Source organism: Apodemus sylvaticus, chromosome 15 (genome assembly GCF_947179515.1).
Source record: "Apodemus sylvaticus chromosome 15, mApoSyl1.1, whole genome shotgun sequence".
NCBI lineage: Eukaryota > Metazoa > Chordata > Mammalia > Rodentia > Muridae > Apodemus > Apodemus sylvaticus.
This window is the reverse complement of record NC_067486.1, coordinates 40,129,579-40,147,354: the sequence shown is the minus strand read 5'-3', so window position 1 is coordinate 40,147,354 and position 17,776 is coordinate 40,129,579. Positions and strand designations below refer to the sequence as shown.

Below are 17,776 nucleotides of genomic sequence, written 5' to 3'. Positions count from 1 at the left end.
CCTCCCTCTTTCTAGGCTATTCTGATTTCTATTGACAATAACTAATCAACACATTATGGTTGTTGACTTATACCTAAATCAAATGGATTTTCTTCCTTATATAAGAAGTAAAATAATTTTGTCAATAATCTCCTTAAAAGTAGAAACCTGAAACATAAATACACAAATACAGACAAAGAAGAATGAATCTTTAAAAAATATCCAAGTTAATAAACTAGTAAAATATTAATAATAAATATTTCTGCTATGTTTTTAATATTTCACATTCCTAGTCAAATGGTACATGCTTTTGTCTGTTATTAAAACACAAAACTGTACTTCAAAACAGTTAAAGATGATATGAGTCTCTAAGCTGAAAAATTAACTATCACACTGACATCTTTTTCAGAGGTCTACTTTCCTACAGCCACTGAAAGAACATTCATTAAAGAACGTGTAAAGAAGTTTGATATGCTGCTATATTTATTTTATTATAATATATTATTATAAGTCTTTGTATGATTGAATATACACATGGAAATATTTCAAAGACTTGAGCATTTATACATTAGTTCATTAAAAGCTAGAATAAGTGCAATTGGAAAACTAGAGCATGAACAAAATACAGCCACATTAAGCCAGCACACATTTGTGATATTTTGACAAAAAAAAAAAAAAAGAAAGAAAAAGAAAGAAAAACAGATGGTAACATGAAACCTAAACATTTCTCTTTAAGAACTTTTCCAACGAGTCCTTGATTTGCTTGTTTCTCAGACTATAGATAATTGGATTCATCACAGGGATTATGACAGTGTAGAATACAGAGTCCATCATGTCTTCATCCTGTACCTTTTGGGATGCAGGGAGCAGGTACATGAAGAGAAGAGAGCCGTAATATAAACACACAGAAAGGAGATGGGCTCCACAGGTGGAGAAGGCTTTCTTTATGCCTTTGGCAGATTTCTTTTTTAAGATTGTAAACAGAACAAGTGTGTAAGAGACTAGGATAGTTGAAATAGTGAAAACTTGAATTGAGCCAGAGAAAATAAAAACAATTAGGTAATTAAGAGAAGGGTCGGTACAGGAAATCTTTAACAGTGGCATGACATCACAGTAAAAGTGATGTATTACATTGGAATTACAGAAGGTTAATCGGAACAGCATGCCTTCATGGATTGAAGCATGAAGAATTCCAGTTACAAAGGTCAAGATGAGCAGACGTACACAGAGTCTATTTGTCATGATCACTGGGTACAGTAAGGGTTTGCATATGGCTGCATAGCGATCATAGGCCATTGCTGCCAAGAGAAAACATTCCATGGTTGCACACATCACAAATGAAAAGAACTGTATCATGCATTCAGAAAGAGAGATGAGTTTATTCTTAGCTATGAAGGCAAGAAGCATCTTTGGTGTCACTGTGGATGATAACCAAGTATCAACAAGTGCTAAACACCCAAGAAATAAATACATGGGGATTTGAAGGTGAGAGTCATTCCAGATTAGAGTGATCAGACCAAGATTCCCCACAATGGTGATGAGATAGATTACCAAGAACAGCAGGAACAGGGGGATTTTCCATTGTGGTTGGTGACTGAGTCCTGTGAGAACAAATTCTGTCAGAACTGTTGTGTTCTCTGTTCCCATATCCTCACTTAGATGTCCCTTAAATGATAGGCAGCAAATGTTAGACAATATTTCACTTGTAAAGTGAAATTTATTAGTGTACTTAAAATATAACAATATATTTATCAGAATGACCTTTGACTTTTGTTCAGTTTGACTATACTAAATGGAAACTATTCTTGAAATTTAAGAAATAGCTTAAGTTCACAGATATAATTTTAACATGCAAAAATTAATAGGTTTAACAAAACCCGATACATTCTAAACATACCAATTGTTTGTTAGGAAATTCAGTATCTGCATCATAGACTCACTGTTACTGCAGATGTTTACATGAATTATAAAGCAAATAGAGTTGTATGATTTCAGTTGATTAGAATATATTTTCTTGATGCAATGGAAACATATTAGAATAATAGTAGAAGAAAATAGCTCAAAACTAACTTTAATTAATTATATAGTACTAATAAAATGAGGTTCTGGTAGGATAAACTAGATTCAACAATATTAGAAACCTCTATAAGAAGCTCCTGAAGCAGATTTTATGTCAGAATTGACTGGAAAAATTTGTGCAAAATATAGATTCTGTGCTATTACTACAGAAACTGATTGAGTAGTTTATAAAAAATTACCTATCCTTTAAATTTTCTCCAGATTGTTTTGAAACTCATGTAAATTTAACTAGTATGTATAAAGAGTCATTGGAAAGTATTATGATAACAAAGAGATAAATTGGCAATGACTTATAATATAGAGTCCATACTATGTACTAACAAATAAATTCTATCTTTAACAAAATAGGAATCAAAATTTTGGTGACCCTGTAGAATGTGTGGAACTTAGCTTGAGCATTGAGGAACACTATTTGTTATTATCGCAAACCAAGCTGGAGGTATGAACTTAGTTTTTTTGGGTCTACTAATGCTTAATTATATTTATATGTTATTGCCTGGCCCAGTGTCAGAGGTAAACATAAAGGATATGATTAAATGAGTGACGAGAGATTTCTGAGTATTAAAAATAAAGAGGTTTGTAACCGGTGAGGTGAAACAGCTTTCACCATATCATAGAGGCAATATAAAAGAACAACAGGAATAGTGAGAGGGAAGAAACATACAGAGAAGAAATTCTATAAAGAGCAGGAATAATGTGGAATATTCTTGAAACTGTGAAGGACAGATGGCATTTGTCTCTTCAAAGCAATATTAAGAAAAGGTTTGCAAAAGGATAAACAACTGACTGGGGAGAAGAGAAAGGTAATGAGAAAAGAAAATTCACAGGAGGACTAGAAAGGGTTATTTAGGTTGGTGAAAGAGAATAAAATGAGAAACAAGAAGAGTATGACAAAGACAAGGGGGACAACTGTGGGAAAGGAGGACAAATTGGAGAGAACAAGTATCAGAAGATGGAAAATTAGAAGGGAGAGTTCAGCGATTTAGGATTAAAGTTTGTCTCAGCCTTGGTGTTTATGTGCTATAGGCAATACTGAATTTTTTAACAATGGACACCATCACAGGAGTAAAGAGGCAGACTAGAGAAGAGAAAAAAATCTGACAGAGGAATAGTATCTAGAACAAAGAACTTTAAAAACTAAGCATCAAGAAAACCTCAGAATACCCACGATAAAACCCACAGACCATATGAAGATCAGGTGTGGGAGGAGACAGAGAGGACAGAGGGTCAGGAAATTGAACAGAGGTGTGTAAGGAGGAGACAAGGGATAGGATAGCCACTAGAAAGTCCCAGATGACAGGGAAACAAAAGATTCTCAGGACCCAGTGGGGATGACATTAGCTGAAATACCCAACAAAGAGGAGACAGAACATGTAGAGACCATACCAAGTGGATAAGCACAGCCTCTCATTGTGGGATGGGGTCACCCACCCATCTGCAAAATTTTAACCCAGAATATTTCCTGTCTAAAGAAAATGCAGGACAAAGAGTGGAACAGAGGCTGAAGGAAAGGCCATCCAGAGACTGCCCCACCTAGAGATCGATTCCATCTGCAGACACCAAACCCAGATACTGATACTGATGCCAAGAAGTACTTGTGGCCAAGAGCCTGGTATAGATGTCCTCTGAGAGACTCTGCCAGAATCTGACCAATACAGATGTAGATGCTAGCAACCAACCTTTAGAGAGAACACAGGGACCCTAATGGAAGAGATAGGGGATGGACTGAAGGAGACAAAGAGGTTTGCAATCCCATAGAAAGAAGAACAATATCAACCAACCAGAGCATGTAAAGAGCTCCCAGGGACTAAACAACCAACCTGAGTACTCATAGAGGGACCCATGGCTCCAGCTGCTTATGTAGCCGACGATTGTCTTATCTGGCATCATTGGGAAGGGAGGCCCTTGGTCCTATGGAGGTTTGATGCCCAGTGTAGGGGGATGCTAATGGAGTGAGATGGGAGTGGATGAGTGTATAGGGAAGCAACCTCATAGGGACAGGGAGAAGGGGAATTGGGATAGGGGGTTAGCAGAGGGGAAACAGGGAAGGGGACATCATTTGAAATGTAAATAAATAACCAATTTTTTAAAAAAACCAAACCCATAGATCTTTTTCAAATGATACCTGTAATAAAACAAAATTTTCAAAAGAAACACAAATGGCTGAGAAACAATAGTTTTTGTTTTCTTTGTTTTATTTTGTTTTGTTTTTTGGATCTTATTTTGTACTTTTATTTTATTTTGTTATTATTTTATTAGATATTTGCTTTATTTACATTTAAAATGTTACCCTCTTTCCTTTTTTCCCCTCTGAAAACCCCCTATCCCCTCTCCCCTCCCCCTGCTTACCAACCTACTCACTCCTACTTTCCTGTCCTGGCACTCTCCTACCCTGAGGCACCAAGCCTTCACAGGACCAATGGCCTCTTCTTTCACTGATATCTGACAAGGCCACCCTCTGCTACATATGTAACTGGAGCCATGCGTCCCACCATGTGTACTCTTTGGTTGGTGGTTTAGTCCCTGGGAGTTCTGGGGGTACTGGCTGGTACATATTATTGTTCCTCCTGTGCTGCTGCAAACCTCTTCAGCTCCTTGGGTCCTTTCTCTAGCTCCTCCATTGGAGACCCTATGCTCAGTCTATTGGTTGGCTGTGAACCAAGAGAAACACCTTTTAAAATATTCAAAGTCCTTACCTATTAGGGCAAGGAAAATCAAAATTAGCTTTAGATTTCATCTTAACCCAGTTAGAGTAGCCAAGATCAATAAAGCAAGTGGCAGCACATCGTGGTGAGAATGGGGAAGGGGGTGATTATTCACTGTTGCTGGGAATACAAACTGGTCCAGCCACTGTGGAAAATCAGGTTGGAGTCTCATCAAATAGCTGACAGTAGATGTACCGCAAGAGTTACCTGCACTCCTCATAGAAAATACCCAAAGAACACTACATCACACTACAGAGATACTTGATTTAGTTTTCTACAAGTTAAAGCAGTTTCCTATAAAACAAATTTTGTAAAATGTAAATATTAATACTTCATTCTGCTTATGTTGTTCATATAAAAGTATAGAGTCACTGCCTAAATTTTTTCCTGTGTTTAGATGCACTTTTCTAAAGAATTAGAAAAATATTTTTCTAGAAGTCTTATGATGTTTCAATTTCAACTTTTATTTGAGAATACATACATCACCAATTGTTTTTGTCCTGCTATTTTAACAAAATAAAATTAACCAGACTGGCTCCTGCATATTGATGATAAACGCAGTACCAAAATTATAATTTTAAGGTGAATTTGTATAGATACTTCTTCTCTACAATCTTAATCATGGCAAAGAAAATCAAATTCTTAGTTTGGTATATGGGTCATAATTAAGTAACAAATGCAGGAAAAAAGTTGTGAGAAATGATTCCTGTATATTTCTTATATTTTGCTCTCGATAGATAGATAGATAGATAGATAGATAGATAGATAGATAGATAGATAGATAGATATACATATCTATATATACATATCAAAAATAATATTCGATGAAATATCCATACATATTCTCTGCCACATATATATTCATATATAATGTAAAGTTTGTGAATTACCTAAAGAGGAAATAAATACTTCTATTACTCACCTTAAAAGGTTTAGTCAGAGAATGTGATTAAACAGAACACAGTCCATCCTTGTACTAGAAATTGTCAGAATCATTGCTTAATTGGCAATCCTCTTTACATAGATCTTGGAACTGAGTTTAAAGTTAATCCTCTAGTTCATGAGAACTTAAAATCCAATAGTTAGTTTAAAAATTGAAGGCATCATTGGAGAGAACAATCCAAGCTGCTTTATTTATTCATATTTAGCCATGAAATTAAAATATACAAATAATTTGCTATTGCTGCTGCCTTCATTTATGCCAATTTGTGTAGGGATCCAAAGCCAGAAATAAGATTATTATAATTTTTTTAATTCTTTAGGGGGAAAGACAGTGTCTGATGTAGAACTCTCTTCTATCCATATCTCAAAAAACATCACTGTGATCTTCAGAAAGACTGCTTTCTCAAGCAGAATGGAACACAGAAGTCAATTACCATACATATAAATTCTTTTGCTGCTGACATATTTGGAAATCTCATTGCACAAGCACAGGAAACTTTGTTTAAATGTATTTCCCCTCAACAACAACAACAACAAGAAAACCCCCACCAATCCCATCCCTGCATTATGTTTCCAGAAGAAGGGCTAGAGAACCATAAATCCCAATAGCCCAGCATTCTCTAGAGGGCCATGTGATGGTGTTCTACTGGGCACTGTGGGTTTGGAGGCCTATGAGAAGTCCAAATTGGTCCCTTAGGGTATCACACACTTTATTTTATAAATATTCAACATATGAGATATTATAATTTTAAGAAGCAAAGTTCTACTTTATACTATTGTTTCCCACACTACTGCTTCTCATTGTTCAATACAGTAGTGTCAAGATAGCAATTTTCAAAGACGTAAATCAGTACATATGAAATTTCACACTCTGAAGCCTTTGAATAGGAGAGTTTTGTCTGAATTAATTTTTAAAATTGACTTATAGCCACAGATCTAAACCCTAGACTTATTTAGACTATGGGGTTTGATGCCCTGTGGGATTATGACATAGTTGGCAACTGGAAAAGGTTTTTGAGTTCATATCAACCAAAAAAGTATTTTTTTTTCCGAACTCAAACAAGTAGTGAACCTGAAATCCTTCTGGCAATGCTGCTAAGTTGCAGTGGGACTTCATTTAACTCAGAAGTACAACTATAGGCAATGTGAGAAATGCGAGAGTGGCAGAAATAGTCCTCTCCAGGGAAACACACCCTGACTGGTTACCCAACACCAAATGGTCATACATACATACAAGTAACATTATGCAGAAAAAATAGGATATATTTATGTACTTAGGAATGTATATATCAACAATTTTTAAAAGAGGCTATGGGTTTTAAAAAAGCACAGGCAGGGTACATGGGATACTTTGGAGAGAGGAAATAAAAAAGAGAAATGATGTAATTATAGTTTCAAAAGGAAAAAAAAATAATTGTTTTTAAGGTATACATTCACCATGGCAAGCAAAACCAATAAACTCATTGTGTAAACAGCTTCAATCAGATTCCAGACTATTGTACATTATTGAATTGTGATATTTGTACTGTGCATGCAAAGTTTCTGCTTTTACAGAAACAAGAACTTAGTTATAAAGATGAAAGCCTTTTTATTTTCTTCTATCAACATTCTTCATCACATAAGAGTCTGAAATAGAAAATTTTGAGAAGTCCTAGCACATATGTCCTTGAGATCTCAATCAGCAAAGGGCTCCAATCTTGCTGTAAGATGAAGCTAGCAAAGACTTACACAGAACCGAGGTTCTCCAACTTAAGCTAAAATCTAATGAGAGATACAGGAAGGCAATGGAGAAAAGTGAGCGCAACAACACAACAACAAAACTATATTGGAAGAAGTCACACATCCATGGCTCCCAAACATTGAGGCTCCAGGCTCCCCTAAATTCTCTGGAGATCTGGTTAAAAGGAAGTCTGCCTTAGTGTTTCCTGGCTCAGAAGTTTCCTTTATAGCAAGAACTCGAGTTTTGTGCACAGGTATGCACATCACCATCTTCAGATTCCTCATCAGTGAAGTCCCAAGACAATGAGACAACCATATACATTAGAAAATATAAAAAAAAAATTTTCACCCGCTAGTAGAACATCTTTATTTAACCTACACCTTAGCAACTAGTGCTACAATAAACATATAAAGATGCACATTTCCAGACATTCCTATCAGCTTCTCTGACACTGTATCCAGCAAAGGGAATCACTGGGTTAAAGTCGTCACAAACATCTGGCCACCAGTTCACCTGAGTCATTTTTTCTCTACATCTTTTGCAATTTAAAAAAAAAAATTTTTTTTCTTTTTTTTTATTCGATATATTTTTTATTTACATTTCAAATGATTTCCCCCTTGTGGCCCCCCACTCCCTGAAAGTCACATAAGCCCCCTTCCCTCCCCCTGTTCTCCCACCCACCCCTTCCCACTTCCCTGTTCTGGTTTTGCCTTATATTGCTACACTGAGTCTTTCCAGAACTAGGGGCCACTCCTCCATTCTTCTTGTACCTCATTTGATGTGTGGATTATGTTTTGGGTATTCCAGTTTTCCAGGCTAATATCCACTTATTAGTGAGTGCATACCATGATTGATCATTTGAGACTGGGTTACCTCTTAGTATGATATTCTCCAGCTCCATCCATTTGCCTAAGAATTTCATGAATTCATTGTTTCTAATGGCTGAATAGTACTCCATTGTGTAGATATACCACATTTTTTGCATCCATTCTTCTGTTGAGGGATATCTGGGTTCTTTCCAGCTTCTGGCTATTATAAATAGGGATGCTATGAACATAGTGGAGCATATATCCTTATTACATGCTGGGGAATCCTATGGGTATATGCCCAGGAGTGGTATAGCAGGATCTTTTGGAAGTGACGTGCCCAGTTTTCCGAGGAACTGCCAGCCTGATTTCCAGAGTGGTTGTACCAATTTGCAACACTACCAGCAGTGGAGGAGCGTTCCTCTTTCTCCACATCCTCGCCAACACCTGTTGTCTCCTGAGTTTTTAATCTTAGCCATTCTGACTGGTGTAAGGTGAAATCTCAGGGTCATTTTGATTTGATGACTAATGAAGTTGAGCAAAAAAAAAATACAAAAATTATAATTATGGATTGCTTCCAGAGAAAGAAGAATGGGGGTGATGAAGCAGATGTAGCCAAGGAGGTGGGAGGTGTGTGATTACACAGGATTTGAAGATGTGGTCAGACTCTATGTAGACAGAATTAGAAAGTGTCTCCAGAGGAGTTCTGACACCACCAGAGCTTGGATAACACTAGAGCCAACATGCATTCAGGAAAGCTTCATTTACTTATTTATGGCATATAGATTCAATACCCAAATAACAGAATACATCTAACACAGTGAAAGTCCGGGTTATTTGTTGCCTACTTTCAGATTATTTTTCTGGAATACAGATTGATCAATTATACAGATTTTTGTAATTTTAAAAGTGCTTGAGAGGCTAATAGACCTTTGTGAGTTCAAGGCTAACCTAATCTACATAATGAGACCTTGTCTATGATTTTTAAAAAAAGAAACTATGAAGACTCTGCAGAAGGGTAGAATAAAAATATACAAAGGAATAGCTAATAACTATTAACAATTTGACTTAAACTAATTGTTACCTTAAATTCTGTGTAATTATCTCTGAATAAGAAAATTAACTAATTTTGAGTAATAAAGCCATGTTAGCACATTCCACAGGGACAGTTTCCAAATACATTCATTGTAATCCCTGGGTAGTGGCATTCCGCTGATTTTTTTTTTATTTCCATGTACCTGAGGACTCATAGTGTCCATCATGTTTTCCTGATGCTATTTGACATGTGGGTATATTTTCAGTGAATTTCCTCCCCAAGTCTTTGTTCTATTCAGGAAATTGTCTCCTTTTACCAGTGAGTTCAAGGCTATTCCCCACTTTATGTCCTACTAGGTTTAGTGTATCCATTTTATATTAAGTTATTTGATCTACTTGAACTTGAGTTTTGTGCACAGTAGTAAATATTGATCTGTTTGGATTGTTCTACCTGCAGACATCCAGTTGAACCAAAACATTTTGTTGAAGGTGCTTTCTTTTTTCCATTGAATGGTTTTAGTTAGTTTCTTTGTCAAAAATAGAGGGTCCTTAGGTGTGTGGGTTTATTTGAGTCTTTGATACAATTCAGTTGATCAACCTGTTTGTTTCTATACCAGTACCATGTAGTTTTATTATTATTGTCTCCTAATAAAGCTTGACATCAGGAATAATGATTGATTCAGATATTCTTTTATTGTTCAGGATTATTTTAAGTATCCTATTTTGTTTTGTATTGTTTTGGTTTTTTCCACTATGAAGTTGAAAATTGCTCTCTTAAGTTCTGTTGAAACTTGTTTTGAAATTTTGATAGGAATTGCATTGAATCTGTAGATTGGTTTTGGTATCATGGCCATGTTTACTATGTTAATCCTACCAATTCCTGAGCATAGGAGATCTTTCATCTTCTGATATCTTCTTCAATTTCTTACTCAGGAACTTGAAGTTCTTGTCATACCGTCCTTTCACCTGTTTGGTCAGAGTTACACCAGGATATTTTATATTATTTGTGCATATTATGAAGGGTGCTTTTTCCCTAATTACTATCTTAGACAATTTAACATTGGAATACTAATGTAGGTGCCCTTGTATTTGGGGCATAGATATTCAGAATTGAGACATTATCTTAATGTTTTACTTTGATGCATATGAAGTGTCCTTTCCCATCTCTTTTGATTGCTTTAGGTTGAAAGTCTATTTTATTAGATATTAAATATTAGAATGGCAACTCCAGCTTGTTTCTTGGGTCAATATGCTTGGAAAACTTTTCTCTGTCCCTTTATTCTTCGGTAATATCTTTCTTTGTTGCTGAGGTGTATTTCTTGTATGCGACAGAATTATGGATCTTGTTTAGGTATTCATTATCTTAGCCTGTGTGTTTTTATTGGGGAATTTAATCCATTAATGTTGAAATATATTAATGACTAGTAATTATTAGTTCCTATTATGTTGATATTGATTGTGTGTGTGTGTGTGGGGGGGTCCTTCTTTTGCTGGTATGGAGTTACCAATTTCTTGTGTTTTCTTAGGTGTCTTTACCCTCTTTCTTTGAGTTTTTTTTTTTCTCTGTGTGGCTGGATTAGTCAAAAGATACTGTTTAAATTTGGTTTTGTTATGGCATATCTTGTTTTCTCAGTCTAAAGTAATTGAGATTTTTGATGAGTATTGTAATCTGAACGGGCATCTGTGATCTCTTAGAGATTGCAAGACATCTACCTGGTCCTTCTGACTTTTAAAATCTCTGTTTAAAAGTCTGTAATTCTAATAGTTCTACCTGTATATGTTATTTTCTTTTTATCACTTGTAGCTTTTAATATTCTCTCTTTCTTACACATATTTATGTTTTCATTATTATGTGGGGGGAGGATTTTCTTTTCTTTTTTCTTTTTCTTTTCTTTTCTTTTTTTTTTGGTTCACTTTATTTAGTGTTCTGTGAGTTTCTTATATGTTTATAGGCATTAGGAAATTTTCTTCTATGATTTTGTTGAAGATATTTTCTGGGCCTTTGAATTAGGTGTCTCCTTCTATTCCTATTATTTTTAAATTTGGACTTTTCAAAGTACCCCAAACTTCCTGGATGTCTTGTGTTAGAATCTTTTTAGTGTTAGCAGTTTTGAAACCAGTGGATTAATTTCTTCTATCACATCTTCACCTGAGATTATCTCTTCCATACCTTATATTCTGTTGTTGATGCCCATGTCTGTAGTTCCTGCTCTCTTTCCTAGGCTTTCCATTTACAGTATTCCCTCAATACATGTTTTCTTTATTGCCTCTATTCCTATTTTTAGGCTTGAAATATTTTTGTTAATTTCCTTCACGTGTTTGATTATATTTCCTGTTTTTATTTAAGGGCTTTATTCATTTTCTTTTTTATTTCATTTGATATATTTTTTATTTACATTTCAAATGATTTCCCCTTTTCTGATCCCCCACTCCCCAAAAGTCACATCAGCCCTCTTTCCTCTCCCTATTCTCCCACCCACCCCTTCCTAATTCCCTGTTCTGGTTTTGCCTTATACTGCTACACTGAGTCTTTCCAGAACCAGGGGCCACCCCTCCGCTCTTCCTGTACTTCATTTGATGTGTGGATTATGTTTTGGGTATTCCAGTTTTCCAGGTTAATATCCACTTATTAGTGAGTGCATACCATGATTGATCTTTTGAGACTAGGTTACCTCACTTAGTATGATATTCTCCAGCTCAATCCATTTGCCTAAGAATTTCATGAATTCATTGTTTCTAATGGCTGAATAGTACTCCATTGTGTATATATACACCACACTCTTTGCATCCATTCTTCTGTTGAGGGATACCTGGGTTCTTTCCAGCTTCTGGTTATTATAAATAGGGCTGCTATGGACATAGTGGAGCATATATCCTTATTATATGCTAAGGAATCCTCTGGGTTTAACCCGGGAGTGGTATAGCAGTATCTTTTGGAATTCATGTGCCCTGTTTTCTCAGGAACGGCCAGACTGATTTCCAGAGTGGTTGTACTAATTTGCAACCTCACCAGCAGTGGAGGAGTGTTCCTCTTTCTCCAAATCCTCGCCAACACCTGCTGTCTCCTGAGTTTTTAATCTTAGCCATTCTGACTGGTGTAAGGTGAAATCTCAGAGTTCTTTTGATTTGCATTTCCCTGATGACTAAGGATGTTGAACATTTTTTTTTGAAATTTGCATTTTTTATTCGATATAATTTATTCACATTTCAAATGATTTCCCTTTTCTAGCCCCCCCACTCCCCGAAAGTCCCGTAAGCCCCCTTCTCTTCCCCTGTCCTTCCACCCACCCCTTCCCACTTCCCCGTTCTGGTTTTGCCGAATACTGTTTCACTGAGTCTTTCCAGAACCAGGGGCCACTCCTCCTTTCTTCTTGTACCTCATTTGATGTGTGGATTATGTTTTGGGTATTCCAGTTTTCCAGGTTAATATCCACTTATTAGTGAGTGCATACCATGATTGATCTTTTGAGACTAGGTTACCTCACTTAGTATGATATTCTCCAGCTCAATCCATTTGCCTAAGAATTTCATGAATTCATTGTTTCTAATGGCTGAATAGTACTCCATTGTGTATATATACACCACACTCTTTGTATCCATTCTTCTGTTGAGGGATACCTGGGTTCTTTCCAGCTTCTGGTTATTATAAATAGGGCTGCTATGGACATAGTGGAGCATATATCCTTATTATATGCTAAGGAATCCTCTGGGTTTAACCCAGGAGTGGTATAGCAGGATCTTTTGGAATTCACGTGCCCAGTTTTCTCAAGAACGGCCAGACTGATTTCCAGAGTGGTTGTACCAATTTGCAACCTCACCAGCAGTGGAGGAGTGTTCCTCTTTCTCCAGATCCTCGCCAACACCTGCTGTCTCCTGAGTTTTTAATCTTAGCCATTCTGACTGGTGTAAGGTGAAATCTCAGAGTTCTTTTGATTTGCATTTCCCTGATGACTAAGGATGTTGAACATTTTTTTTTGAAATTTGCATTTTTTTATTCGATATAATTTATTCACATTTCAAATGATTTCCCTTTTCTAGCCCCCCCACTCCCCGAAAGTCCCGTAAGCCCCCTTCTCTTCCCCTGTCCTCCCACCCACCCCTTCCCACTTCCCCGTTCTGGTTTTGCTGAATACTGTTTCACTGAGTCTTTCCAGAACCAGGGGCCACTCCTCCTTTCTTCTTGTACCTCATTTGATGTGTGGATTATGTTTTGGGTATTCCAGTTTTCTAGGTTAATATCCACTTATTAGTGAGTGCATACCATGATTCACCTTTTTTTTTATTGTTTTTTTTTATTCGATATAATTTATTTACATTTCAAATGATTTCCCCTTTTCTAGCCCACCCACTCCCAGATAGTCCCGTAAGCCCCCTTCTCTTCCCCTGTCCTCCCTCCCACCCCTTCCCACTTCCCCGTTCTGGTTTTGCCGAATACTGTTTCACTGAGTCTTTCCAGAACCAGGGGCCACTCCTCCTTTCTTCTTGTATCTCATTTGATGTGTGGATTATGTTTTGGGTATTCCAGTTTTCTAGGTTAATAACCACTTATTAGTGAGTGCATACCATGATTCACCTTTTGAGTCTGGGTTACCTCACTTAGTATGATGTTCTCTAGCTCCATCCATTTGCCTAAGAATTTCATGAATTCATTGTTTCTAATGGCTGAATAGTACTCCATTGTGTAGATATACCACATTTTTTGCATCCACTCTTCTGTTGAGGGATACCTGGGTTCTTTCCAGCATCTGGCAATTATAAATAGGGCTGCTATGAACATAGTAGAGCATGTATCCTTATTACATGGTGGGGAATCCTCTGAATATATGCCCAGGAGTAGTATAGCAGGATCTTCTGGAAGTGAGGTGCCCAGTTTTCGGAGGAACCGCCAGACTGCTTTCCAGAGTGGTTGTACCAATTTGCAACCCCACCAGCAGTGGAGGAGTATTCCTCTTTCTCCACACCCTCTCCAACACCTGCTGTCTCCTGAATTTTTAATCTTAGCCATTCTGACTGGTGTAAGATGAAATCTTAGGGTTGTTTTGATTTGCATTTCCCTAATGACTAATGAAGTTGAGCATTTTTTAAGATGCTTCTCTGCCATCCGAAGTTCTTCAGGTGAGAATTCTTTGTTTAACTCTGTACCCCATTTTTTAATAGGGTTGTTCGGTTTTCTGGAGTCTAACTTCTTGAGTTCTTTATATATATTGGATATTAGCCCTCTATCTGATGTAGGATTGGTGAAGATCTTTTCCCAATTTGTTGGTTGCCGATTTTTCCTCTTGATGGTGTCCTTTGGCTTACAGAAACTCTGTAACCTTATGAGGTCCCATTTGTCAATTCTTGCTCTTAGAGCATATGCTATTGGTGTTCTGTTCAGAAGCTTTCTCCCTGTACCGATGTCCTCAAGGGCCTTCCCCAGTTTCTTTTCTATTAGCTTCAGAGTATCTGGCTTTATGTGGAGGTCCTTGATCCATTTGGATTTGATCTTAGTACAAGGAGACAAGGATGGATCAATTCGCATTCTTCTGCATGCTGACCTCCAGTTGAACCAGCACCATTTGTTGAAAAGGCTATCTTTTTTCCATTGGATCTTTTCAGCCTCTTTGTCGAGGATCAAGTGGCCATAGGTGTGTGGGTTCATTTCTGGATCTTCAATCCTGTTCCATTGATCCTCCTGCCTGTCACTGTACCAATACCATGCAGTTTTTAACACTATTGCTCTGTAGTATTGCTTGAGGTCAGGGATACTGATTCCCCCAGATTTTCTTTTGTTGCTGAGAATAGTTTTAGCTATCCTGGGTTTTTTGTTGTTCCAGATGAATTTGATAATTGCTCTTTCTAACTCTGTGAAGAATTGAGCTGGGATTTTGATGGGTATTGCATTGAATCTGTATAGTGCTTTAGGCAAAATGGCCATTTTAACTATATTGATTCTACCGATCCATGAGCATGGGAGGTTTTCCCATTTTTTGAGGTCTTCTTCCATTTCCTTCTTCAGAGTCTTGAAGTTCTTGTCATACAGATCTTTCACATGTTTGGTAAGAGTCACCCCAAGATACTTTATACTGTTTGTGGCTATTGTTAAGGGTGTCATTTCCCTAATTTCTTTCTCAGCCTGCTTATCCTTTGCGTATAGGAAGGCCACTGATTTGCTGGAGTTGATTTTATAACCTGCCACTTTGCTGAAGTTGTTTATCAGCTGTAGGAGCTCTCTAGTGGAGTTCTTTGGGTCACTTAGGTAGACGATCATGTCGTCTGCAAATAATGATAGTTTGACTTCTTCCTTTCCAATTTGTATCCCTTTGACCTCCTTATGTTGTCGAATTGCCCGAGCTAGTACCTCAAGTACAATATTGAAAAGATAAGGAGAAAGGGGGCAACCTTGTCTGGTCCCTGATTTCAGTGGGATTGCTTCAAGTTTCTCTCCATTTAGTTTGATGCTGACTACCGGTTTGCTGTATATTGCTTTTACTATGTTTAGGTATGGGCCTTGAATTCCTGTTCTCTCCAAGACTTTAAGCATGAAGGGATGCTGAATTTTGTCAAATGCTTTTTCAGCATCCAATGAAATGACCATGTGGTTTTGTTCTTTGAGTTTGTTTATGTAGTGGATTGTATTGATGGATTTGCGTATATTGAACCAACCCTGCATTCCCGGGATAAAGCCTACTTGATCATGGTGGATGATCGTTTTGATGTGTTCTTGGATTCGGTTGGCAAGAATTTTATTGAGTATTTTTGCATCGATGTTCATAAGGGAAATTGGTCTGAAGTTCTCTTTCTTTGTTGGATCTTTGTGTGGCTTTGGTATCAGCGTAATTGTGGCTTCATAGAAGGAATTGGGTAGTGTTCCTTCTGTTTCTATTTTGTGGAATAGTTTGAAGAGTATTGGTGTTAACTCTTCTTTGAAGGTCTGATAGAATTCTGCACTGAAGCCATCTGGTCCTGTGCTTTTTTTGGTTGGAAGACTTTCTATGACTCCTTCTATTTCTTTAGACATTATGGGACTGATTAGATGGTCTAGTTGGTCCTGATTTAATTTTGGTATTTGGTATCTGTCAAGGAAATTGTCCATTTCCTCCAGATTCTCCAGTTGTGTTGAGTACAGGCTCTTGTAGTAGGATCTGATGATTTTTTGGATTTCCTCAGTTTCCGTTGTTATATCTCCCTTTTCATTTCTAAGTTTGTTAATTTGGATACTTTCTCTGTGCCCTTTGGTCAGTCTGGCTAAGGGTTTATCTATCTTGTTGATTTTCTCAAAGAACCAGCTCCTGGTTTTGTTGATTTTTTGTATGGTTCTCTTTGTTTCTACTTGATTGATTTCGACCCTGAGTTTGATGATTTCCTGCCTTCTACTCCTCCTGGGCGAAATAGCTTCTTTTTGTTCTAGGGCTTTCAGGTGTGTCATTAAGTTGGTAATGTATGCTCTCTCCATTTTCTTTTTGGAGGCACTCAGGGCTACGAGTTTTCCTCTTAGCCCTGCTTTCATTGTGTCCCATAGATTTGGGTATGTTGTGTTTTCATTTTCATTGTGTTCTAAAAAGTCTTTAATTTCTTTCTTTATTTCTTCCTTGACCAAGGTATCATTGAGTAGAGTATTGTTCAGTTTCCACGTGTATGTGGGTTTTCTATTGTTTCTGTTGCTATTGAAGACCACTTTTACTCCATAGTGATCAGATAGGAGGCATGGGATTAGTTCTATCTTCTTATATTTGTTGAGGTCTGTCTTGTGACCAATTATATGGTCGATTTTGGAGAAGGTACCATGAGGTGCTGAGAAAAAGGTATATTCTTTTGTTTTAGGATAGAATGTTCTATATATGTCTGTTAAATCTAATTGGTCCAAAGCTTCAATTAGTTTCATTGTGTCCCTGTTTAGTTTTTGTTTTCCTGATCGGTCCATTGAGGAAAGTGCAGTGTTGAAATCACCCACAATTATTGTGTTGGGTGCAATGTGTGCTTTTAGTTTTAATAAAGTTTCTTTTACGAAAGAGGGTGCCCTTGCATTTGGGGCATAGATGTTCAGGATTGACAGTTCTTCTTTTTGTATTTTTCCTTTGACCAGCAAGAAGTGTCCCTCAGGGTCTCTTTTGATGACTTTGGGTTGAATGTCAATTTTATCTGATATTAAAATGGCTACTTCACCTTGTTTCCTGAGACCATTTGCTTGTAAAATTGTCTTCCAGCCTTTTACTCTAAGGTAGTGTTTGTCTTTGACCCTGAGGTGTGTTTCCTGTAAGCAGCAAAATGTAGGGTCCTGTTTACGTATCCATTCAGTTAGTCTGTGTCTTTTTATTGGGGAATTCAGTCCATTGATGTTAAGAGATATTAAGGAATAGTGATTGTTACTTCCTATCATTTTTGATGTTATTTTTAAAATTTGAATGCTTAACTTCTTTTGGGTTTGATGAAAGGTTACTATCTTGCTTTTTCCAGGGTGAAGTTTCCCTCCTTGTATTGGTGTTGTCCTCCTAATATCCTTTTTAGGGCTGGGTTTGTGGATAGATGTT

At 37.0% G+C, this 17,776-nt stretch overlaps 1 protein-coding gene across 1 annotated transcript; it reads right to left on the bottom strand.

Annotated features, from left to right (window-relative positions):
- Positions 1-696: 696 nt before the first annotated feature.
- On the bottom strand, positions 697-1,626 carry LOC127666018 (olfactory receptor 187-like). The gene has a single exon (XM_052158700.1). The coding sequence runs from the start codon at positions 1,624-1,626 to the stop codon at positions 697-699; it is 930 nt and encodes a 309-aa protein (XP_052014660.1).
- Positions 1,627-17,776: the final 16,150 nt, after the last annotated feature.